Below are 24,777 nucleotides of genomic sequence, written 5' to 3' on the forward strand. Positions count from 1 at the left end.
CGGAGTAGGCGAAGGCCACGAAGCCCAGGCAGCACCAGTTCATGAAGATGGTGTTGAACAGGGACCAGATGATGTGGTCGGGCATGGCCGTCTCAGTCTGGATGGTGACCACGGTGGTCGTCACGGGAGCGGAGCTCTGGGGGGGCCCCAGGATGTCCACCTTGTTCTCCTTGACCATCTCCATCTTTGGAAGGAGCAGGTGTGTTCTGGAGGAAGACGGGTTGGGAAGTGGCTTCCTGATACAGAGGCTGAGCAGGTGTGGTCTGGAGGCCAGGACAGTGCTCAGGGGCCCTCCCCCTCTAGGGTAGGTTGGCTTCTCAGAAGTTTCTGTTTCCTGGTGTTTTGTGGTTGGGTGAATTGTCTGGCACTAGGTGGGTCATCCACTGAGTGTCAGGTTCCGCCAGAGCAGGGTGGGACGAAGGGCTGTGTTTGCCTAATCTTTACTTTCTTTTACTATAATTTATGTAACTCGTATTTCATAGAACTTTGTTTTTTAATCCGTGCATGCATAACAACACCTGCTGTTTGAGCCATTTTGCCACCGTAAAATCACTTAGTGGTTTTTTGTACATCCTTGATGTGCAACAACCGTAACTAACATTTATTGCAGATCATTTTTATAACACAAAAAATGATAGTTCACTCATTTTCAATTTCCTGGCCCCCCAGGCCTGGCATTCACTTTATCTGTTGGCATCTCTCTGGATTCCCATCATCCGGAGTTTCATGTGGATGAATTTTGGACTACGCGGCCCTCTGTGAGGGGTTTCTTTCACTTCGAATAATGTCTCGAAGCTTAATTTTGTCTTAGCGTCTATTCATACTTCTTTCCTTTTTCTGGCTAAATAATACTCTGTCATATGGATATAGGACGTTTTCACCCAGTGCTAACTTGCTGGACATTTAAACTGTTTCCACTACCTGGCCACTATTAGTAATGTTATGTATGTCACCCGTTCAGTACCTGGTAGTGGATTCTGTGTTTCATTATCTGAAGAACTGCCCTGGTGTTTTCCCTACGGCCTGCATGGGTCACAGCTACAGGCACCGGGGTTCTGACGTGGGCTCAGCTCCAGTGTCCTGGTTCCACCTGTGCCTGCCGGGAAGGGGGTGCGTTCTGTCACCCTGTAGTTAGGTCTCAGTCTTTCAGGAGACCACCCCCACCTGCGACCCTTCTCTCCCCTCTCAGGGTGGACAGGAAGGCCCATGGGGCTGGACTGGGTATCTCCCTTCCGCACACTGGCAAGGCTCTTCCTGAGGCCATGTCTTTGCTAAGGAGGACAAAATGCTCTGGGCATATTTCAAACCCTGCCAGAAGCATAGGGGGTGTTCTCTGTTCTTTATTCTGAGAACGCGGTGGGGCCCCCTTGAGCGCAGGGGTTTTATCCCTGGACTTGGTCCTGCCGAAGGCTCCCCCAGGGAGTCAGTACCGCAGGGGTTCCTGGTAAGCGAGCCCCTCTTCTCTCCCATTCCTCCAGTCTGGGGGCTGCTGTTCTCACGGTGCCTGCGTTCTCTGATAGAGCCAAGACGAGGATTATATATTTTTAATGTGCATAAATATATTAACAAAATATTTCTCACTAGATACGTATTTTACCAATCTCTCCCCTCAGGGTGACCTTGAAGCTGTGCATGAGCAGGAAGTGAAAACCAGGGCAGGCACGCAAATTACTGGAGACTTGAAGGTGTGTCTCCCCGCCCCCAAAGCCCGCTGGCAAAGACTGGGTGATTTATTGGTTCCAGGCATTTTAATCTCTGTGCACACATGAACTCACCATAAAAGTAACTGAATGGAAACTCAGTGTCTACGCCCAGCACACATGCCTCACAGAACCTAGTGCAGGAACATCATGAAACAAACAGCAACAGCAAGAGCGGGCAACAAAGCCTCGTGGGCAAAGGGCCTGATTGCCAGTGCCGCCAGGTCATGTAATTGAAAATGTCCAGTTACCAAACTAACATTTTCAGACAAAGAATCACGAATACACGGCCCACACTCGGAGGGACGCATTCAGCAGCAGCGGTCTTTGAGGGGCCAGACACACTAGATGAAGATTTAAAATCTGATCAAGAAACCCCAAAGAATCACGTCTAACAAGTTAAAAGGAAATATGAGAATAGTGTTTTACTAAATGGAGACTATGAAGAAAGAGAAAAAACATTTTTGAAAGAACTAAATAGGGATTCTGAAGTTGGAAAGTGCACTAATGAAATGAGAAATTAGCCGTGGGGTTGAGAACATATCTGACCCATCAGAAGAAAGAGTCAGTGAGCAAGCATGAAGGTCAGTAATTGGGATTATCCTGCCTGAAGAAGACAGAGGAATCGGTCCTCAGGGGCTTGTGGGATGCCATCAACGGCACAACATGGGTGAGAGGGGCCCCAAGGCAGAGACGAGAGAAAGCACAGAACGAATATTTGAAGAAAGAATGGCCAAAAGTTTACCAAATTTGATGAAAAAAAATCCCCACTAATGCCCACGTCCAAGGAGCTCCACAAGGTCCAAGAACGGCCCCAAAGAGACGTGCAAGTGGACACATCATAGTCAAGCTGTCAAAAGTCAAAGAAAAGCACTCATCGCGGTGAAAAGTGGCACCTCATTGCGACGCTTACTTGTGTTACCACCTACTGGGGAGGGTCAACACCTCCTCGTGTGCTTTCTGACACTTGCACATTTTCCCTGGAGAAGCGTCTGTTCCAGCCCTTGACCCCTCTGAACCGGGTCATTTGTCTTTTTCCTGTAGTTGTACCCTCTGTGTCCCCTTGAGCCAGTTTGTAGATTGTGTGTCTGTCAGACTTTGTCTGTTTCATCTGGATTATCTGACTTGGTGTACAACTGTCCACAGTATTCCCATAATTCTGTTATTTCTGGAAATTCATTGTAACGTCCCCACTTCCATGTCTGATTTTAGAAATCAGAGTCTTTTTTCTTCTTAGTCCATCTAGCTGAAGGTTTGTCAATTTTGTTGGTCTTTTCAAAGAATCCACTTTTGGTTTCATCTGTTTTCTTTATGATTGCTCTAAACTTAATCATTTCCTTCTTTCTGCTTCCATTTTCGTTTGCTCCTTGTTTTTTCTTGTTTCTTGAGGTGAGAGGCCATGTATTGATTTGACATCTTTCTCCTCTTTTTGTAGGAGTCTCTGCCTGGAGGAGTTCCCTCCAAGAGCTGTTTACCCTGACTTCCAAAATGTTCATACATTTGGGTTTTGTTTTCACTCATCTCAAAGTGCTTTTTGTCTATCTTGTGACTTACTCTTTCGTTTTCTGGTTATGCAGGGAATTTCCCTGTTTTCCTTCTGTCACGAAATTCTAATTGTATTTCATTGTGGTCAGATAATATACTTTGTACGATTTCAACCTGTTTGCATTTATTGAGAATTGTTTTATGGCCTAACATATGTCCCACCTGGAGAATATGTCATGTGCCTGTAAGAAGAATGTGTGTTCTTATGTTAAGTTGAGTTGGTTTGTACTTGTTGTGAGACCACCCCACAGGACGAGAATGTTCCCCGAACCACCCAAAACTTTTGATTCAAATGTTGAATGTGATGAGGCCAGCAGTCAAGAGGCTGAGACAGGTGTATTTCTCACACAGTGATGCATTATGGGGAGAGCAAGGTGATCCCCAGCAGGTCCATAAACAGCTTGAGAGAACACAGCAAGGAGGCTGCTGAGATTTTTATGGTGGCTTAAGGCCCAGGGAGGGGGCATGATTTGCCATGCATGGTTTGAACTCCCCTCCAGGGCCAAAGGAGAAAGCACTCAGGCTTTCCCATCAGCTCGAGGTGGGGCAGAAAGGGAGGAGAAGGGTGAGGCTTAAAGCTATTAACAAACATCAAAAATGAAATGAGACTCTTTTTTTAAAAAAAGATTTTATTTATTTATTTGGCAGAGAGAGAGAGACAGCCAGTGAGAGAGGGAACACAAGCAGGGGGAGTGGGAGAGGAAGAAGCAGGCTTCCTAGCGGAGGAGCCTGATGTGGGGCTCGATCCCAGAACTCCGGGATCACGCCCTGAGCTGAAGGCAAGACGCTTAACGACTGAGCCAGCCAGGCGCCCCTCCTTTTAGTATTTTCGTAGGCCAGTTCTGCTAGTCTAGAACGATTCTGGTTTTGTTTATCTGGGACTGTCTGAATTCTCCTTCACGTGTGTGGCTACTCCAGCTGGATATAGAATTCTTTTTTTTTTTTTTTAAGATTTTATTTATTTATTCGACAGAGATAGAGACAGCCAGCGAGAGAGGGAACACAAGCAGGGGGAGTGGGAGAGGAAGAAACAGGCTCATAGCAGAGGAGCCTGATGTGGGGCTCGATCCTGTAACGCCGGGATCACGCCCTGAGCCGAAGGCAGACGCTTAACCGCTGTGCCACCCAGGCGCCCCTGGATATAGAATTCTTGATTGTGACATGTCAGGGCACTTCCTGCTGGTCTCCATTGTTCTGAGGGACATCACTTCTGATCTTACTGGGGATTCCTTGTACACAATGAGTTGCTCCTCTCTTGGGGCTTTCAAAATCAGCTTTTTGATTTTACTTTCAGCAGTTTGGTTATATCGTGGCCAGGCTGGATCACTTTGCATTAATCTTCTGTGGAGTTGTTGCATTATGGGATATGTTTTTCACCACATCTGGCCAGTTTTCAGTCCTTATTTCTTCACATATAATTTCTGCCCCTCTTTGATCACTCCTCTTCTTTGGGGCTGCCTATCATGCATGTGCTAATATGTTTTATGGAACCCTACAGGCCTTTGGGGCTAACTTTATTTTTCTTCTTTTTTTGTTCTGTTTCTCAGGCTGGATAACCTCCGCTGACTTCACAGTCACTGACTCTCTTCTGGTGCCTCAAATATGCTGCTGACCTCTTCTGTGAAATTTCATTTTGGGAGGTAATTGTCCACTCTGTAATTTCTATTTGGTTCTGTTTTGATGACTTACATCTCTTTATTGATATTTTCTATTTGGTGAGAGTTCCTTCTCATACTTTGCTTTGTTTAATGTTTTCTTTTAGGTCTTTGAACAGATTTCAGATAGCTGATTTAAAGTCTTTTTCTAGGGGCGCCTGGGTGGCTCAGTCGTTAAGCGTCTGCCTTCAGCTCAGGGCGTGATCCCGGCGTTCTGGGATCGAGCCCCACATCAGGCTCCTCCGCTGAGAGCCTGCGTCTTCCTCTCCTACTCCCCCTGCTTGTGTTCCCTCTCTCGCTGGCTCTCTCTGTCAAATAAATAAATAAAATCTTAAAAAAATATATATATAAAGTCTTTTTCTAGCAATTACAATATCTGGGGTTCCTTGGAGACAGTTTCTCTTGACTCCTTTTTTTTCAGTTTATGAGTCATAGTTTCTTATTTGTTTGCATTTATCATGATGCTTTGTTGAAAATTGGATTTTTGGGGCTCCTGGGTGGCTCAGTAGGTTAAATGTCTGCCTTCATGATCTCAGGGTCCTGGGATCGAGCCCTGCATCGGGCTCCTTGCTCAGTGGGGAGTCTGCTTCTCCCTCTCCCTCTGTGATCTCTCTCACTCTCTCTCAAATAAGATCTTTTTTTAAAAAAGAAAAGAAAATTGGACTTTTATTATTTTTAAAAATGTTCACAAAAATTGGACTTTTAAAATAATATAATGTAGCAACTTGGGAAACTAAATTCACCCCTTCTCCAGGGGGGACTGTTTTCCCCTTTTTGTTGTTAACGCTGCTGTTGGTACTATTCTCTGAAGTAATTCTGTTAAGTCTATTTGCTTTGTCCTTTGTGGCCACAGACTTCCCTGATGAAATCTGTGGTGAGCTAGTGTTTGAACAGAGATTTCTCAAACTTCTGAGACCAGTAAGTCCCCTGTCTTTACCCAGGGGCTCTGGGGAAGTGTTGGGGCCTGCCAGCAGTGACCATCAGGTAGATGAGAAGTCTGCCTGCACCTTTGCTTCTTGCTTGCACACAGGTGAGAGCACAGGACCCTGCCATGCCTTTCCTGAGCATGAACACCACCTACACATGTGCCTAGCTTCTAGAATCCCAGGAATATGTCGGGGATTTTGGTTTTTTGGGTTTTTTGTTTGTTTGTTTTAATTTTTAAATTGAGATGAAATGCACATAACATACAATAACCATTCAAAAGTGTACAGTTTAGTGGCATTAAACGCACTATTGTGTTTGTATGTTTATACATCTTGTGTATGTATAAATGCGTATTCACGGTGTTGTGCAACCACCACCTCTCTCTAGTTGCAAAACTTTGTCATCAACTCCAGAAAAACATCTTGTACCCATTAAGTAACCAGTCTCCACTCCCCTTTTCTCCCATCTTCTGATAACCACTAACCTGCTAGAAAGGCCTCCATGGAGTTGCTTATTCTGGGTGCATCACATGAAAGAAATCACACAATATATGACCTTCCTTTACTGAGCGTGATGTTTTTGAAGGTCAGCCAAGTTGTAGCATGTGTCAGGACTTTGTTCTTTTTTTATGTTGAATAATATTCCATTGGGTAAATGTATCATGATGTGTTTATCCCTTCCTCTGTTGCTGGCATTGGGTTGTCTCCACCTTTGGGTCCTCTCTTTGGGCAGGAATCACGCTGCCATTACCACCGTGTCTAAGCTTCCGGGTGGACATGTTTTCACTCTTCTTGGGTAAACACGTAGGGTTGGAACTGCTGGGTCCCATGGCGACTCTACGTTTGGGTAAATGGCACCTGCGCCACTTTATACTCCCACCAGCAAGGTGTGAGAGTTCTCAGTTTTCCACACCCTCATCAACACCTGCTATGTTCTGTCTTATTAGTAAAAGCCATCCTAAGGGGTATGAAGTGGTGTCTCATTGTGGTTTTGATTTGCATTTCCTTAGTGATCAATGATGCTGAGTATCTTTTCATGTGCTTGCTGGCCGCTTGTGCATCTTCTCGGGAGAAATGTTGATTCATGTACTTTGCCCATTTTAAAATGGTTGGAAATTTTCAAAGTCTCCTATGGACATCTCATCCCCCAGCTTTTCCTCTTAAGCTTTCTGGTTAGCTTATTGTTTGCCCCAAATACTCTCTATTGCCTCAAGCAGCTATGATGTTAAACAATTTACCTTCATTTATTTCTTCTCTGATGCACTTTTTTTATGGAGATTAAAGTTTCTAACCTATATAGTTGTATTTCTTTTTTAAAAGATTTTATTTATTTATTTGTCAGAGAGAGAGAGAGGGCACAAGCAGAAGGAGCGGCAGGCCCAGGGAGAAACAGGCTCCCTGCTGAGCAAGGAGCCAGCTGCAGGGCTCCATTCCATGACCTGAGCCAAAGGCACATGCTTAACCAACTGAGCCACCCAGGCATCCCTATATAGTTTTATTTCTGCCTGAAAATTTTCTTCTAACGTTTCTTACAGGGTAGGTCTGCTGACAAACAAATTCCTTGTTTTTGTTTGAGAAAATGCATTTCATCTCACTTTCAAGGGATAATTTCACTTTATGTGGAATTCCAGGTAAATGGGTTTTTTCTTCTTTCAACATTGTAAATATTTCACCCCACTTCTTTCTAGCATGGTTTCAGAGCTGATGTTTGGTGCAATTCTTTGATTTTCTATAGATAAGGTGTATAGGTTTAGGTATTGGTTTTTAAATCTGGCTGTTTTCCGTATCTTTGCACTTTGAATATGATATGTCTGGCAGTGGGTTTTTTCCCATCATGAAATATCCCATTGGTGGTGCTTTTCCCCTTAAAGTTTACATTGTCCAGTATTACTATAAGTGTCCAGCAAACTTTTGGTTAACGTTCCCTGGCGTATCATTTCCATCTTATAAAATTCCATCTTTTCTATCCTTATCTCAAAATATATGTCTCACAAGAAGAATAAAGGTTTTTATTTTTAATCAATTCTAGCATTCAATGAATTCAATTCATGTAAGTTTGACATGTTATTATTTGACTTTCTTTGACTTACTGTGCTTCTCTTTAGCCCTCTTTCTTACTTTGTTTGAATAGACAATTCATCATTCCACTTTCATTTTATTATGATTTGTGTGCCCACTTTTCCTGTACTTCAAATGCTTAACCTACAGATTACACCATGTAGTTCAAATTTATTAATTCCCAATATATGTTAGTTATGTAAGTATTTCCTGGCAATGAAAGCACCTTAAAAACTTTAAACCTTCTTACCTGCCCAACTGCACCTTATCTTTTTTCTTTGCATTTTATTTCTACATGTGCACCTGCTATTCATACTCAGTCTACATGAATTCAAATTTTCTTAATTCATTTTCTGCTGACATATATTGGGAAAGTGTGTCCTTGGGCCCCTGGGGGACCCCGAACACTGACTGGCATCCCGTAAGATGTGCTGTCTGCTTCTTGGATGATGCTCTCTGTTAATGTCATTTGCCTCCTACCAGTGGAACCTCCACTTGGATGGGGTCAAGACCACCTACTCAAGACCACTCTGTCCTCCATGTTGACCGAAACTTATACTCTGGAAGTATGGTGGAGAATCAGTCAAAAATAACATGATGAGGGCTAGCAAGAAGGGTTTCTCTTTTCTTCTTTTTAAGATTTTATTTTTTATTTATTTGAGAGAGAGAAAGAGACAGTGAGAGGGAGAATGAGAGGAGAGAAGGTCAGAGGGAGAAGCAGACTGCCTGCTGAGCCGGGAGCCTGATTCAGGACTCAATCCTGGGACTCCAGGATCATGACCTGAGCAGAAGGCAGTCACTTAACCAACTGAGCCACCCCGGCAGCCCAAAAGGAGGGTTTCCTAAAGAAGGGTTTTCTAAAGACAAAGAGTTATAGTATGTGACATTTTAGACTTCGGCTTATAAATTGGTTTGATAAATATTTTTCCTTTTTCCTGTCTGTCAACACTGACTGGTACATAGATCAACTAATCCTAAATCAACAGAGAAACCACATGGTTTCTGAGACGTTTCCCGGGCCACTGAGGCCCACAGGACAACTTCTGAGGAATGGCTGAGTTTAGGGAACAGTTCACTGCACAGCCAAAGCGTGGGACACACTCAGGCCCCTGACTGAGGCTGGGGCAGGAGCGGCTGGTGGACCCTTCATGCCTTGGACAGGACCGATGTGGACCTGAAAAAGGCCTAAGGGACAAGCATGGGAAGACTCCGGGCACCACAGCAGCCTCCCAGGCTCTGCCCTCAACCCCATGCTCATGCCTGCAGGGCCCAACCCCTGAGTGCCCGGACTGAGGACCAGGGAACGGTGCTCGTGGGCAGGGGACTAGCGCCAAGCCAGGCTGCATTTAGTGCAGACAGGGCTTGTATGGTGGTAGTGGACGCAGTGGTTCTGGCCAGGTGTGAAAGAAGTGAGGGTCCACATTTGAATTAATCCAACTGTGAAGGGCTGGAGGAGTTTCAGCCACATGCCTGATGGGATTTGGACCCAATCTGGGGAAGGACCCCCTGGGGACGATGATCTGCAGGCACTGAGCAGTAATTTGGAGACAGGGAGCGGCTGGGCTTCTTCACATTTCCATCTCCAAGGAGAGCACAGGCACATTTTACCTACATTTTCTCAGGGTGTGGAAGGGGGCTCAGACAGCTAAAATTTGAGGTATTTCCCATTTTGTTTGGGCCTGGATATGAAGCTGGCTCCTAGATTCTCTCCTCTGTGCTCCAGGGGAGCTGATGTAATTGGACACTGTGGAAGCATTCTAGCCCTGCACACCATGTGACATTAGCATGAGCTCCTAGAGCTGCCAGCTGAAAGCTTCCTCTGGCTCCCGGGTGGAGGTGAAGATCTCAGACCGGTGCTGGGGGCGGGATGCGTTCCAGGTGCTCCAGCTCTCCGGAGCACCAGCTGATGAGTGGGAAGCGGAAAAATACCAATATGTAGAAGGGTAGGAGATAAAGCTCACAGAGTGTCTGTTTCTGCTGATTCTACTATTATCCTTCCTCCCATGTTCACCCACATTTTGGATAATTGGCTTACAGTTAAAGAAACTTAGTTGTATACCTAAATACGGTTAAAATTTAGAACTCAAAATAAGGTACATTTTATGTTGTATATACTTCACCACAATTAAAAAAATTGATTTTGACAGTTTATTCATTGATTTTTATGGGGCGATGGACTTTGGAGTACCCAACTTTTCCCTATATGATTTAATTTTAACAACAGCTGTGTTTCATAATCAGCACAAAAAATTCCTTGGTACTTAAAAATCTGCTTTTACAAGTTGGTAGGAGCTGGCTCCAACACATTTCTGCCACAGGACATATGTCAGCCACAGAAGGTGCAGCATGTTTGGGGATCAACATCTAAACATCTTTGTGTTTGCCCCTAGAGCCCAGGCAGGAGCAGAGGGACAGGTGTGGGACAGTAGTGATGGATGACACGGGTAGAGCAAACTGTCTGTTTGATCTGGAATGTTCCACCTCCATCCTCTAGTGCACTGGTGCTGGGCCCACTCGAAGCTCGGACTTGGTGGGTCTGGTACAACCCTCTCATAGTGGGCAGGTCTGCCCCAGGGTCACCTGGTGTGGCCTATGTTCCCCCTGGCCAGTTCCACCACAATGACTCTTACCCAGAAGGCCACTGATCCAGTGTGAGAATGAGCCAACCACCATTTATTTCTGTTCCCATTACTGATCTGAGGAGTGGAAAATGGCCCCTGGAAGGGGTCAGGGGCCCCACTGAGAGTTTGATTTGGGCCAGGACTCCATTCAGAACCTGGCTTCCATGTACCCGATGCAGTGACATCCTGCCATTTTGTCATCTGTCATTCTTTTTGTTGCTTAGTCATTCTCGACCCCCATATGATTGCGTTTACACATTTTAGCTGGCATTTACCTACACTGACGTGCACAAACCTTAGCTATTCAATTTTGAACCCGGGAGGCACCCGTGTATCTCACACATTTACCATGGTGTAGAGCATTCCGGTGCTGTGTCTCGCTCCTGACAATGTACAAGGGTCGGTCTGCCAACTACCTGGGATTTCCGTGCCTGTGTGGAGCAGCCATTATCGTCATATAGAAAAGTGGTGGGGCGGGAAATCCCGAAAGCCCATCCTTCCACCATTGCAGCAAATAACCTGGGGAAAATGATCTGAGTCAACATTTTCATACTCTGGAAAACTAGTAAAAGTTGACAGAAATCAGAGGAATGCTTAATCAAGAAAAAAGTAGTGAAATCTCAGGACAGTGGTTTGTGGCATTTTAACTTACTCTGGCTTCAGCCCTCACTTTCTAGCTGGGTGGCAGCCTGCAATCTGTCTCAAACTCTTCCAAAAGTTTAAAGAGGAGGGAACACTTCTTAACTCACTGTATGAGGCCAGCATCACCCTGACACCAAAGTCAGACAAAGACACTGCAAGAGCAGAAAACCACAGACCAATATATCCCTTATGAGTATAGATGAAAAAATACCCAACAAATTACTAGCAATCTGAATTCAGCAACATATCAGAGAGATTATACGCCATGACCAAATGGGATTTGTCCCAAAGATGTAAGGGTGGTTTAAGAGATAAAACACAATTATTACGTTCCTCAAAAAATTTAAAAAGAAATACCATATGATCCAGTAATTCCACTGGAATTCCACTGGGTATTTACCCAAAGAAACTGAAAATATTAACTCAAAAAGATATATGCACCCCTGTGTTCACTGCAGCACGATTGACAATAGCCGAGGTATGGAAGCAGTCTAAGTGTCTATCGATAGATGAATGGACAAAGAAGATGTGGTATGTATATGATGGAACATTACACAGCCATAAAAAAATTAAATCTTGCCATCTGTGACAACATGGGTGACCTACAGGGTATTCTGCTAAATGAAATAAATCAGAAGAAGACAAATACTGTATGGTCTCACTCATATGTGTTATCTAAAAAACAAAACAAATGAATAAAAAGCAGAATTAGACCCGTAAATGCAGAGAACAAACTCACGGTTGTCGCAGCGGAGGCAGGGGCAGGGTGGGGTAGGGGCGGGGATGAGCGCAATGTGTGAAGGTAGTGAGGGTCCAGGGTTCCAGTTCTGGGATGAATGAGTCACAGGATGACAGGCAATACAGCCAATGACATTGTACGCGTGTAGTACGTATGGTGACAGGAGGTAGCTACATTCATGGTGAGCACAGCATAACATATATACTCATTCAATCACTGCATTGTACACTTGAAATTAATCTAACACTGGGTGTCAACTATACTTCAATTTAAAAACTCAATCAATATAATACTCCATATTAATAGAATGAAGGAAAAACACATGCACTCATCTCAATAACTACAGAAAAAGTATTTGTCGAAATCCAACAAACTTTCATGATAAAAACACACAATAAACCTAGAGATAGAAGGGAAATTCCTCAACCTGATAAAGGACATCTATGGACAATTCACAGCTGACATTATGCCCAATGGTGAAAGACTAAAATCTTCCCCCTAAGATCAGGAACAAGACAAGGATGCCTGCTTGTTCCATCCACGAGGATGTCATGCGTCCGACATTGTACTAAAGGTTCCAATCAGGAAAACAAGGCAAGAAAACGAAAGGGGGGGCATCCAGATTGGAAAGGAAAAAGTAAAACTATCACTACCTTGAATAGAAAATCTTGACGAAATCACTGAAAATTATTAAAGAGATTAGCAAAATTGCAAGTGACAAAATGAATACACAAAAATCAGCAGCAATGAGCAACCCTATGATATAACTAAGAAAACAATTCCATTTATAATAGTATCATAAAAAAAAAAGTACTTGGTAAGAAATTTAACCAAGTAGATGCAAGACTTGTATGCTGAAAACTACAAAACATTGCTGAAAGGAATTAAAGAAGCATAAAGAACTGAAATCCATCCCGTGTGCACAGACCTGAGCTCTTAATATGATTAAGATAGCATTACTGACTAAACTTATCTGCAGTTTCAATGCAATCACTATCAAAATTCCTACTGCATTTTTTTTTTTTTCAGAAATGGACAAGCTGATCCTAAAATTCACATGGAACTGTGAGGCCAAAACAATCTTGCAAAGACAGAACAAAGTTAAAGGCTCACACTTCCTGATTTCCAAAACTTACTATGAAGCTATAGAAATCAAGACAGAAATCTGTCCTCCTGGCTCGAGGACAGACATGCAGATCAACAGAACAGAGTTTAGAGTCATAACCCTATACAGCTACGGTGAATTGATTTTCAACAACGGCGCCAAGACGCTTCAGGGCATGGCGCTGAGATAATGGAGGTCCACAAGGAAAGGGAGGACGTTGGACCTCTAGCCTACAAACTACACAAAAATTAACTCAAAATGGAACTACAAAACTGTTAGAAATGTAAGTATAAATCTTTGTGACCGTGGGTTAAGCAATGGGTTTCTTTTTTTTTTTTTTTTTTTTTTTTTTTTTAAAATTTTTTTTTTTTTTTTTTTTTTTTTTTTTTTTTAAAGATTTTTTTTTATTATTTATTCGACAGAGATAGAGACAGCCAGCGAGAGAGGGAACACAAGCAGGGGGAGTGGGAGAGGAAGAAGCAGGCTCACAGCAGAGGAGCCTGACGTGGGGCTCGATCCCATAACGCCGGGATCACGCCCTGAGCCGAAGGCAGACGCTTAACCGCTGTGCCACCCAGGCGCCCCAAGCAATGGGTTTCTTAAATATGACATAAGCGTAACATCTAACAAACTATAACATATAACAAAACATGACATAAGCATAAATATAACAAAAGAGAACAGAGAAATTGCGCTTTGGCAAATAAAAACTTTTGTACCTCACAGGACGCTGTCAAGGAAGTGAGAAGCCAACCTACAAGAGAGGAGAGCGTTCTTGCGATTCATGGATCTGACAAGGGACTGGTATTCAGAACACGAGTTGACCACAATGAGACAAACAGCCAGATGAGTAAAACAACAGACTTGGCCAGACGTTCTGCAGACACAGGGACAACCAACAGGCGATGAGAAGGCTCTGGCAGCATCATTTACCAAGGAAACCCGCACCGGACCGCAATGACACACCACAGACAATGGAAACGCTCTAATTTTGTTAAGGGAAAAATAAGTGTCGGTGAGAATAGGAGAAATAGAAACTCTCCCACAATGCTGGTGGAAATAGTGTGGCAGGTCCTCAGAAAGTTACATGTGGAGATCCTGCGTGGCTCAGTCAGTCAGGCGACCAACTCTTGATTTCAGCTCAGGTCAAAATCTCAGGGTCCTGAGATCAAGTCCCATGTCAGGCTCTGTGCTCAGCAGGGAGTCTGCTTCTCTCCCTCCCTCTGCCCCTCCCCCGCTCATGGGCCCTCCCTCTCTCTCCTCTCTAAAATAAATAAATAAATAAATAAATAAATAAATAAATAAATAAAACTCCTCGGAGCACTTTAGAGAATAAAAACGTGTCCGCACAAAGACTTGCGCACAAATGTTTCCAACAACATTATTCGTAAGAGCCCCCAAATTGGAAACACCCAAATGTCCGTAAATTGATGAATGAATAAGCAAAATATATGACATCCTTACAATACAATACCAATCAGCCACAGAAAGGGTTGCAGTACTGACCCATGCTGCAACGTGGACAAGCCACATAAACAGGAGTTAAGGGAAACAAGGCAAACAGAAGGCCACCTACTGTGGGGGTCTATTTACATGAAATGCCTGACAAAGGGAAATCCAACTAAACTGGGGGGGGGGCAGGTAGGCTGTTCAAGGGGGCAGGGTTAAGGAAATGTGGTTTCTGCTTCATGGGTACCTGGTGTCTTGGAGTGGGGAAAACATTCAGAGCTACAGGATGGTGACAGCCACACACACCAAAAATACGAAAAGCCACATAAATTGTACACTTTCCATGGGTAAAATGGAAAATTTTGTGTTTTGCAAATTTTACATGATTAAAAAATTAAAGCATATAACCTTTTTTTTTCCAATGATGCAGGTGGTCATTAATGAGTCACTGAGTTAAATGGTAGAAACACTTTTAAATTAACAAATGAAGGTAATTATCTGCTTCCAACATCATTGCAAGAGGGGAGCAACAGTTTTTTTTTAAACTATCTCTCCTTCTCTTTCCCTAATCTCTTTTCCTTCAATAACATTTATTTATTTTTTATAATAATTTTTTATTATGTTATGTTAGTCACCATACAGTACCTCCCTGGTTTTTGATGTAAAGTTCGATGATTCATTAGTTGCGTATAACACCCAGTGCTCCATGCAATACGTGCCCTCCTTACTACCCATCGCCGGCCTATCCCAATTAAATCATACAACCTTTAAATTGAAGAAATGATAGGGGCGCCTGGGTGGCTCAGTCAGTTGGGCGTCTGCCTTCAGCTCCGCCATGGTCCCAGGGTCCTGGGATCGAGCCCCGCATCAGGCTCCCTGCCAGCGGGGAGCCTGCTTCTCCCTCTCCCTCTGCCCCACCCCCTCCACTCTCGCTCTCCATCTCCAATATATAAGCGATAGTACAGATAAGTAATGATTAGGCCTTGCGCACATTTTATTGCTTCCCCTGCATGCACCCGGAGGCCTACGTCAGTCACATGGTGGAAAGCTGCTCAAAGATGAGCTCCTGCCCCTCGCACTCTCCCCTCCACAACAGGGGCAGCCTTGTAGGGTGGGTCTCGCGTTCCCGCAGCTCAGGAAGAGGGTCACAGTGGGCATAACCCCACCTGAGCTGCAGTGACTTGGGGGTAGGGTCCTGCTAGGTGGGCGACCCTCTCTCGCAGTAAACAAACACCCTTTGATGTCTAGCTTTTGCAAATCACAGGTGAGGGCTGAGGCATCAGGCAGGCGTCCCTGAAAGGTCCAGGCTGCTGACAGCAGGGCTCCAGGGGCAGCGGGGGCGCTGTGAACAGCCTTGGTCCTCAGAGCCCCACGACAGGGCAGGGCCTGGCTCCCTCGTGGCCAAGGCGTCCTGGGCGTCCTGGAGGTGGGCGGGGCTGAGAGGGTTGGGCCAGCTGGGTGTGGGGAGGGGGAGATGAGCCGGGGCAGCGCCGGTGAGAGGTTCCCCATCCGAGGCTTTTCCAAAAAGCACTTGGGAAAGAATATTCTCTTCTGGCTGTGTGTGGGATGCTCAGGTTTGGTCCAGAGTGGGGAAAGAGGGTAGGGAGGATGGATGTGTTCCTCGGCAGAAGACAGTCTGGCAGCCCCTGGCCACAGCCCTCAGATCCTTTCCTGAGCGCTGCAGGTCCAGGAATTGGGGCGACCCCCCGCTTTTGACCCACTGGGCCCCTTCGAGGCCTGGAGCAAGTCCTTCCCCGACCCCGAGGGGTGGATCCGCCAGCTTCACTCCCCCACCCAGGGTACCCCAAGCCCCTGGTGCATCCCTGAGTTAGGGCGATGTGCTTTGGCGGAGGGATAGGGGTGTGGGTGAACCACAGCTGGGGTCCCAGTGCACAGGGGAGGGAGGGATAAGTATTACCATCCCACCTCACACCTCACCTGTCCGGCTGGTTGGGGGCATGGCTGCCTTGGGGCATCCACAGTGTCCACAACATGGAAGCCATGACGGAAGGAGGTAAGGATGCTGATTTCCAGTCAGGGCAAGGGTTCACCCTACTTGATGAGCAGGGAAAACTGGGACTACATAGCTCCAGAGGAGGACTGTGGACCCCTTGTTTCAGGTGCCCTGTTACACTCCCCAGCCATTGGGCTCCTTGGAAGCTAAGAACGTTCTGGACCCAGTGCCACCCTTCTCCAAAGGAACCCATTTGGTCAGAGCTCAGACCTCTACCTAAAACCTTCATCCACGTGTGTCCGCAGCTGGAGGCCAGATACACGCAAGCCCACCCCCCATGCACGTAACACAGAGCAGGGTACAGGTGGCCAATGGGGGACATGGGCTCAGGGGCAGGCTGGGGAATCTCAACAGGGCCCCTCCGCAGGTGAAACACAGCACCCTCACACACAAGAGCTTTATTGACTTCAATGGTAGATTGACACGTCCATAAAGTACTGTGACAGAGGTAACCGCCTCCGGCCACGGGCAGCTACTAGTGTCCTCCATACTGTTTAATGATCTCTGATATTGTTTGGGAAATCATCAGTGACCCAGCAACAAAAAAAATGATGAACGTGATGGTCAGAAGGAGGCCCAGGACCAGGGCCCAGATGTTCAGGCACTTGGCGGTGGAGGCATAAGTCCGGGCCCCAGTCATGTCACCCACCATCTTCCGGTCCCTAGACTGGGGAGAAGAGATAGAGCGTGGGATCAGGACCAGGTCCTGGTGAGAGCCAGGGACTCAGGGCCGCTCCGCCCAGCCCCGGCTGGTCCCTGCCCAGAGAAGGCTCCACCTGCCCTTCACCCAGATTGGGGACCCACCCTCCTCATTCCCTGGAGCCTGAGCAGGACGGTGCCCCGGGGGCTCCTCTGTCCTGGGGCCTCCATGTCCTTCCTCAGACTCTCAGCCTCTCCTGGAGACCCCAGGGCTTGTCCTCCCTCTGCTTTGTCCCCTTCACTGGCCTCCCACCCCACCGGGAGTCAGTGTCCTGTGAGTTCCTGTTCTTTCTGGGAGAACCTTGGAGCCACAGGTGCATCTGAGGGTGTAATTTCTAGCATTGGTCAGTAGGGGAAGCCCTTGGAATCCTGGGGACAAAGGCTGCTCATGGCCATCCCCAGGCCCCCTCCTGCAGCCTCACTGCAACCCCCCCCCCCACACGCAGGCTCCCCACACCCCACGTGCCCTCTGGGCAGGCAGACCTCCGCACTTTCTGGGAGAGTCCCTCCCCACACGCACCCACCTTCACGGAGTAGGCGAAGGCCACGAAGCCCAGGCAGCACCAGTTCATGAAGATGGTGTTGAACAGGGACCAGACGATGTGGTCGGGCACGGCCGTCTCACTGCGGATGGTGACCACGGTGGTCGTCCCAGGAGCCGAGCTCTGGGCCCCGAGTACAGCCACCTCGTGCTCCTCCTTGAGCATCTCGTAGGTCGGGGGGACGCCGGGGTGGGCACCAGGGAAGAAGGGCTGGGAGCTGCGGCTCATGATGGGAGACGGAGCACCTGTGGTGTGGACGTGGATGCCCGACACACTGACCGTGCTCTGGGCCCTCCCTGTCCCAGTAGTTTCGATTTCTCCAAAGATTCCTTTTTTGGTGTTCGGGGAAATTGGGAATTGGCTGGGGACTAGGGGGGCGGAACCAACTGCTGGGTGTCAGGTTACACCAGTGTGTGGGGGGGCGGGCTGAGGTGGGGGGGGCTTGTAGTCTCAGCAAGGCTTCCTGTCTCAACTCCCCCACCTCCTCGTTCAGGGGTGAGGGTGGGCCCTGAGGACTTTTCCTGGCACGGGAGTCTCCCCACCCTTGCCCCCAGCCCAGGCCCAAGCCTGTGGCAGGCCCTCACTGCCCACAGGGGTCACAGGCCTCCTTTCTGGAATCTGTTGACCTTTCCTGGTTCTGAAGTCCATGCTGGGGGGCAGGGGCGGAGGGGGGAGTGTTTTGTGCTCATAGGTCAGGACCCAGCAGCCTGTGTTGCCTGTCCCGGAAGGAACCTCCAGCATCTCTCAAGGGTCCCCGGGAATGAGAAGGCTGGGGGCTCCGTGACGTGAGGAGCCAGCTGTGGGGGGAGAAGGAGGCTCCAGGCCATGTGGCAGCAGCTGGGAGCCCAAGGCCAGCACGTTTGTGCACCCCACCTTTCCTCGCCCCCTTCTGCCCCCATCAGGTCACATAGGTATGGTTCTGTGGCTCCTCCTAGGCCGTCAGGCCTGTGCCCCCTTCTCCAGAGAAGGTAAGGTCAGCTTAGCAGCCAGGACATAGCTCTTTCTAAGAGTCAAGGCTCCAGTCATCCATCCTCTTACTGCCTGCAGTCCTGGCCTGCGTGGAGCAGGGTGTGGGGCGCAGATGGCCCAGGCCTGGCCTGGCCTGTTAGGAGCTCTTGCCTTCCCCGCGGAGGCCCGGTTGAGTCAAGGCCCCCAGACCAGCCTCAGGTCTGGGTCTCTGGCCCAGGTTTCCGGGTTCCCACCTTTCCAGCCCCCTCCCTGGGCTCCCGTCACAGGGTGTCAGCTTCTTCCTGCAGTGACCACCTCTGGGTTCCCCCCAGTCAATGAATTTTTCATTGGCCAAACAAGCTAGTTAAATGAGATGTATTAGCAACCTCAGGTGTACAAAATAGAAGGACGATATTTAGAATTTTGATGAGATTATATATTGACCCATCTGGATTTTGCACTGGCTAAAAAATGGGAATGTATTAGCTAAATGGAAATTTAAATTAGTTGGCTAAATGGGAATGTCCCCTGTCACCCAGTCTTCTGTTAAATCCTGCCGTGGAAGCACCGGTGTGGTTCTGTTGTCCTGTGGACTCAGTGACCCAGAAGGCTGTCCCGACGGACCCAGCTGACGTGCACACGTGGGAGAGAAGCTGGCCCTGGTGCCCGGTGTGGGGTGAGGTCAGTGAGGGGCGGGGATGGCCACCTGCAGGCCCCACGCTGCCCCCAAAGTCCTGACGGGCTGTGCTCGGCAGTGTCTGTGGGGGGCTACTCCCACCGTGGGTCATCTTGACCAGCGACGCGCTGTCCCCGCTTGTGCAGGGGAGAGCGAGGGGCAGGAGCACGCCCTTGAGCAGCTTTCCCCCACGTGGCTGATGACGTAGGCGTCGCCTTGGGTGCACGGGTAACGGTACCGTGTGCCGCAGTCCTCGCCAAGGGATGTGTTCTGAGACATGGTGACTTCTGACCTATGTACTTGATGTGATCCATGGTTTACGGGGCTCCGTTTTACTCCTGGCCGTGCTCAGAGTGGCTCACAAAATCCTGGAGGTGACCCGCCATCTCCGTCTGGGTGCGGGGCTGTATGGCTGCACCCTCAGGCCTCCGTCCAGCCTGGGATCCCCACCTCCCGCTGTCCGTGTCCTGCCGCTGTCCGTATCCTGCCGCCCCTGCAGCACTGGGATGCCTTCTCCATGGCGGGCCTAACTGACCCGCAGCCACGAGCCCTAGGTGTCTTAGGGGACTGATGGACTCAGGGCCCAGCTCAATACGTGAATTCGGTTCCTGGACCCTGTGGACTAAGTAACGCGCAGTGCAGCCCAGCAGGGGGAGCTCTCTCGCCCACCGCTCCCTCCTGGTTCTCTCCGCACTGGCAGCGGGAAGAAGCATGGGCCTCACCGCGACCTCAGGAGGAAGGGGGGTTCCTCTCATCCGGACAGCCCAGCCAATGAGAGCAGAACCCAGCCAATGAGAGCACAGCCCAGCCAATGAGAGCAGAACCCAGCCAATGAGAGCACAGCCCAGCCAATGAGAGCACCGCCCCTCCCAACTCTACACCCCCNAAGCGCACAGCCCCTCCCAACTCTACACCCCCACCCCCATTTATAAAAGAGTTTTTATTTTCTCTGTTTTGTGATTTGTCTATGATTTTGCCATGGCTTGCTTTTCCAGAATTGTAATTTTCTGCTATTCCCAAATAAACCCGTTTTCTGGTAAAATAACTGGCAGTTTTATTTTTAAGCTTGTGTGAGGGACTGCCCAGACAACACTAAGCAAATGTTGGATACCAGCAGGGTGTTCAAGAATTCAACTCCATTTTGACACCATCGACCCAGAGATAATATCAGATCCCATAGGTTAAGGGTTCAGTTTTACAAGACTATCTCTATAGCTAGCATCACCACTGCAGGTGCCAGTCACAAGTCGGGGCTGTCACCTGGGCTTCTGACCAAGCGGCTGTAAATCAGAGGTTCCCATGACTTCTTGGTTCTATTCATTTGACAGAGCGGCTCCCAGAACTCAGGGGAACATTTTACTCACTAGATCACCAGCTGATTACAAAAGGATCCAAGTCAGGAATCGCCAGATGGAAGAGATGCCCAGGGTGAGGTCTGGGGAAATGTCCACGGCTGCTCCAGGCACACCACTCTCCCTGGATGTCCATGTGTTCCCCAGCCTAGAAATTCTCAAAACCTTGTCCTTTGGGTTTTATGGAGGCTTCATTACTTAGCCATGACTGACTAACTCATTGGCCTCTGGTGATTGAATGCAACCTTCAGCCCCGCTGCCATCCCCGGAGGTCAGAGGGTGGGACAGAACCAACCCTGTGGTCCCTTGGTTGGCTCTCCTGGCAGCCAGCCCTCATCCTTAGACGAGGGTCCCAAAGTCACCTCATTCACATAACAAAATGTGATCTCTGATCACATCAGAGATGCCAAGGGCTTAGGAGTTCTGTGCCAGAAACAAGGATGGAGAGATACATCTTTCTTACTTTTTTTTTTTTTTTAAAGATTTTATTTATTTATTCGACAAAGATAGAGACAGCCACCGAGAGAGGGAACACAAGCAGGGGGAGTGGGAGAGGAAGAAGCAGGCTCATAGCAGAGGAGCCTGATGTGGGGCTCGATCCCACAACGCTGGGATCACGCCCTGAGCTGAAGGCAGACGCTTAACCACTGTGCAACCCAAGCGCCCCAGACACATCTTTCTTAATATAAATCACAATATCACAATATCTCAACGGGCAAAGCATCGTTCTGGCCCCTCTTTCTGGTGGGACACAATGGATCTAAGGAATATGGCAGGCCCAAGTCAAACTCTCAGTGGGGCCCCTGGTTTGAGTCCTCCAAAATTTGTATCTTGAAATCTTAATGCCCACAGTGATGGTAGTAAGAAGTGGGGGCTTTGGGAGGTAATTGGGTCATAAGGGTGGAGCCTCATGATAGAATTAGTGTTCTTATCAAAGAGACCCACAGAGCTCCCTAGCCAATATGTGAGCGCACAGTGAGAAGTTAGCCATATGCAACCAGGAAGAGGGTCTCACCAGAACCTGTCCACGCTGGCTCCCTGATCTGACTTCCTGCTTCCAGATGTGTGAGAAATAAATTTTTACTGTTTACGAGCCACCCAATTTATGGTACTTTTTATAACAACCCCAACTGATGAAGACAGGGGGTTGGGGGACAGGAACCTGAGGTCTCTTGTGGAAAAGTTAGGCTGGAGACCCCGGGAGTCCTTCTGCCAGAGGAGGCACTGCAGTATGAGTCTGGGGTTCAGCAGTGAAGCCTGGCCCTTTGTTGTAAATGTCAGTTATTGGCACAGACGTGGCATTTACAGCAAGGGGTTGCAGGACCCTACAGAGGGAACCCAAAACAGAGCCCTGAGCTCATCCTTCCAAACCTCCGAGGATTCGGGAGGGCAGGAGTAACCAGCCAAGGAGGCTGGGAAGCAGCTGTCTGCCCGTGAGGGAGGATCTCGGAGAGCTCACTGCAGCACCTCAGGGCAATGGCACAGCGGGGGGGCTGGGGTCTCCTCCTGGCTAACGCCTAGGGTGCCACAGCCCCGTGTGCATCCTGCTGTGGCCGGCCCCCTCCCGCCAGCACAGGGCAGGGACTTCTGCAGTGCCAAGGCTGGACGCTGGTGGGCCCAGGCGATCCGGCCAGAGCCCGCACTCTGGGTTCCGGGGACAGAGCCCAAGCCTGGGGGGTCTCCAGCCCTTCTCCGCAGCTGAGGCGACACGCCCCCACCCACAGCCCCGAGGTGGCCCCTCCGACTCCTTTTGGCCGCGGGGCGGGGGCTCGGGTGGGTAGTCTGCCGCCAGCGCACGCCCCTTCCCCTGGCCCCAGCCGCCTGCCCTCGGGGGCTCCCGGGCGGGGGAGGGGCTCGCGCGGCGGGGGACGGGGNGGAACCCATGGACACGTCGTACCCCCGCGAGGACCCCCGGGCCCCGACGCCCCGCAAGGCAGACGGCGCAGCCCACACGGCCCTCACTCTGGGGGCGCCGAGACCCCCGCCTCGAGACCACTTGATCTGGTCGGTGTTCAGCACCCTGTACTTGAACCTGTGCTGCCTCGGCTTCCTGGCGCTGGCCTACTCCATCAAGGTGGGCGGGCGGGGGCGCTCCGGAGGGGGCTGCTCGTCCTGAGAGGCTCGCGGCGGGGGGGGGGCTCCGTTGGCCAGGCGTGGACAAGCTCTTCGCCTCGCGAGGGCTTCTCCATTCAGGCAGGGGTACTGCTCAGAGAAGGAGGGGGCCGTCCTTGGGGGTGTCTGGTCCATCCAGAAGAGCACGGAGTTGGGGGGGGTGACCCAAGGGGGACGCTTTCATCAAACGGCTCTTCACATGCTGGGGGGGGGGGGCTCCTGTGCCCAGCCCCTCCGGCTTCAGCTCCTTGGGGTTCTCAGCACCCCAGCCCTCGCCACCCCACCCACAGAGGGTCCTTGGGGCCGATGCTGGCCCAGGACGGCCTCTGGGTCCACAGCTGGAGTGGGAGGAGGCAGGGCCCCCAGGTCCCATAGAGACGTGGCCCTACCACTGGCCCACAGGCCCGAGACCAGAAGGTGGCTGGAGACCTGGAGGCAGCCCGGCGTTTGGGCTCCAAAGCCAAGTGCTACAACATCCTGGCCACGATGTGGGCGTTGGTACCGCCTCTGCTGCTCCTGGCGCTGGTGGTGACCGGCGCGCTGCACCTGTCCCGGTTGGCCAAGGACTCTGCTGCCTTCTTCAGCACCAAGTTCGACGACTCGGACTATGACTGACAGGCTGGGTCTTGTCCACATCCTGACCCACGGACCCTGACCCCAGGACCAGCCCCAGGGCACTGCTCCAGGGACTCCGCCTTGAGCCCCTGGAACCCTAACTCCACCCCAGGGCCTGATGCCCACCCCTCCCACCCCAGCCTGGGCCCCTTATGCTAACCCTGAAGATCCCTTGTTTGGACCGCAGTGGTCTCAACTCCAACCTTGATAGTCCCTGCTCCCCTAACTCCTTGTGCCCAGGCTGGACCCTCCCTCCTCACTCACCCCACTCACTCAGCCTTGGTTTCACAATTAAAAGCACCTGGTTCCAGAAAGTGCCTCCTGGGCTTTTTGCTGGGGTGGGAGAGGGTTTCTTCCTGAGAGGAACCAACCAGACTAAATCCCCCTGGACTGACCCCAGCAGGATGGTAGGTTGACCCGTCCTGTCTGCTGGGCCGTGCCCCGACTGTCGCCTTCACTCAGGCACTGGGTGGCTTGTGGGTTCTGGGGTGGAGACGCCGGAGTATTTTAGAATGGAGTTTGGGAACTCAGGCTTTTGATCTCCGCTGCCCTGCGGGACACTGTGGTTTAGTGGCCTCTCTTCCAGAACATGTGTGCCCTTCCCCATCTGTGTGTCCACTTGTGTTAAGTGGGAGCCCCAAGGAGGACATCGCTTGTCCTCACCCCGCATGTTTCTGTCGGTGGGTCAGTGAGTGCCAGGCTCCTTCTGTCCCTGTGACTCCTGCATTCCTTTAGTTTTGAGAAATTTCAGTCCCCACAGTGGGTTCCCTCCCTCCTGGGTCAGCGAGGCTGGACACGAAGACACACTTGCACACAGGCCTGACCCTTCTAGCACTCATGCACGTATACCTCACACGCATACATGCAGTTGGGCAGAGGTGAAAACTGGGGGGTGAGGACACTTTCTGAGCATCCTTGGTGCTCGGCACAGGTCCTCGTACCCTTCTATCTCCCTTGGGTAGCACTCTCCCCCTTCCTGGAAACCAGCAGGGCCTGGCAAAGAGGGCTTTGCTAAACACATGCACACACCCTGTGTGGCTGGGGATGAGGTCCCTTAGGCCTCCCTGCGGCTGGTCCAATGACAGGGCAGACTAATTGCAGGGGCCTTAACCGCAGGGCGGTTCCGGGTTTTTGAGCACCCCACCCAGGGAGCCCCCTTTGCTTCCCCATCTGCCTGGGCTGGGTGTGGGGGTCTGTCTAGCTGCGTACTTGGAGCCTCACTACCCCCCTCTTCTGTGATAGCCAACAGCTGGCCTAGCTGTCTCCACAGCGTGCTAGTGGAGATCATGTCTGGCCACAGGTCAACAGCGTGCCAGCCCTACGCTGGAGTGTGTGCTGCTCCCAGCCAGCCCCCGCAGGTAGGGGTGTGTGCAGCCTGG

General features: G+C 49.6%; 2 protein-coding genes and 1 long non-coding RNA gene across 8 annotated transcripts in view; 2 read left to right on the forward strand and 1 right to left on the reverse strand.

The window, feature by feature from the left end:
* The window catches only part of LOC117796639, a 16,308-nt gene extending 1,474 nt beyond the window's left edge, over positions 1 to 14,834 (forward strand). For 3 of the 6 annotated variants that reach the window (XR_004621196.1, XR_004621197.1, XR_004621195.1), the window contains exons 2-6: positions 1,614 to 2,722; positions 4,793 to 4,885; positions 7,362 to 7,457; positions 12,916 to 13,274; positions 13,718 to 14,834. This is a non-coding gene — a long non-coding RNA (uncharacterized LOC117796639). Of the gene's footprint in view, positions 1 to 137; positions 305 to 1,613; positions 2,723 to 4,792; positions 4,886 to 7,361; positions 7,458 to 12,915; positions 13,275 to 13,717 lie in introns of those variants that run through there. The other 3 variants (XR_004621198.1, XR_004621200.1, XR_004621199.1) reach the window with 3 other exon arrangements.
* Positions 14,835 to 16,836: 2,002 nt separating this feature from the next.
* Positions 16,837 to 18,018, reverse strand: LOC100472072 (interferon-induced transmembrane protein 3). The gene is made up of 2 exons (XM_002931254.4): positions 17,678 to 18,018; positions 16,837 to 17,121 (listed from the first exon to the last, which is right to left on the reverse strand). The coding sequence occupies exons 1-2, from the start codon at positions 17,921 to 17,923 to the stop codon at positions 16,930 to 16,932; spliced, it is 438 nt and encodes a 145-aa protein (XP_002931300.2). The 5' UTR covers positions 17,924 to 18,018; the 3' UTR covers positions 16,837 to 16,929.
* Positions 18,019 to 22,541: 4,523 nt separating this feature from the next.
* On the forward strand, positions 22,542 to 23,690 carry IFITM5 (interferon induced transmembrane protein 5). The gene is made up of 2 exons (XM_002930620.4): positions 22,542 to 22,745; positions 23,186 to 23,690. The coding sequence occupies exons 1-2, from the start codon at positions 22,554 to 22,556 to the stop codon at positions 23,396 to 23,398; spliced, it is 405 nt and encodes a 134-aa protein (XP_002930666.1). The 5' UTR covers positions 22,542 to 22,553; the 3' UTR covers positions 23,399 to 23,690.
* The last annotated feature ends 1,087 nt before the right edge of the window (positions 23,691 to 24,777 follow it).

Source organism: Ailuropoda melanoleuca, chromosome 16 (genome assembly GCF_002007445.2).
Source record: "Ailuropoda melanoleuca isolate Jingjing chromosome 16, ASM200744v2, whole genome shotgun sequence".
NCBI classification, from domain to species: domain Eukaryota; kingdom Metazoa; phylum Chordata; class Mammalia; order Carnivora; family Ursidae; genus Ailuropoda; species Ailuropoda melanoleuca.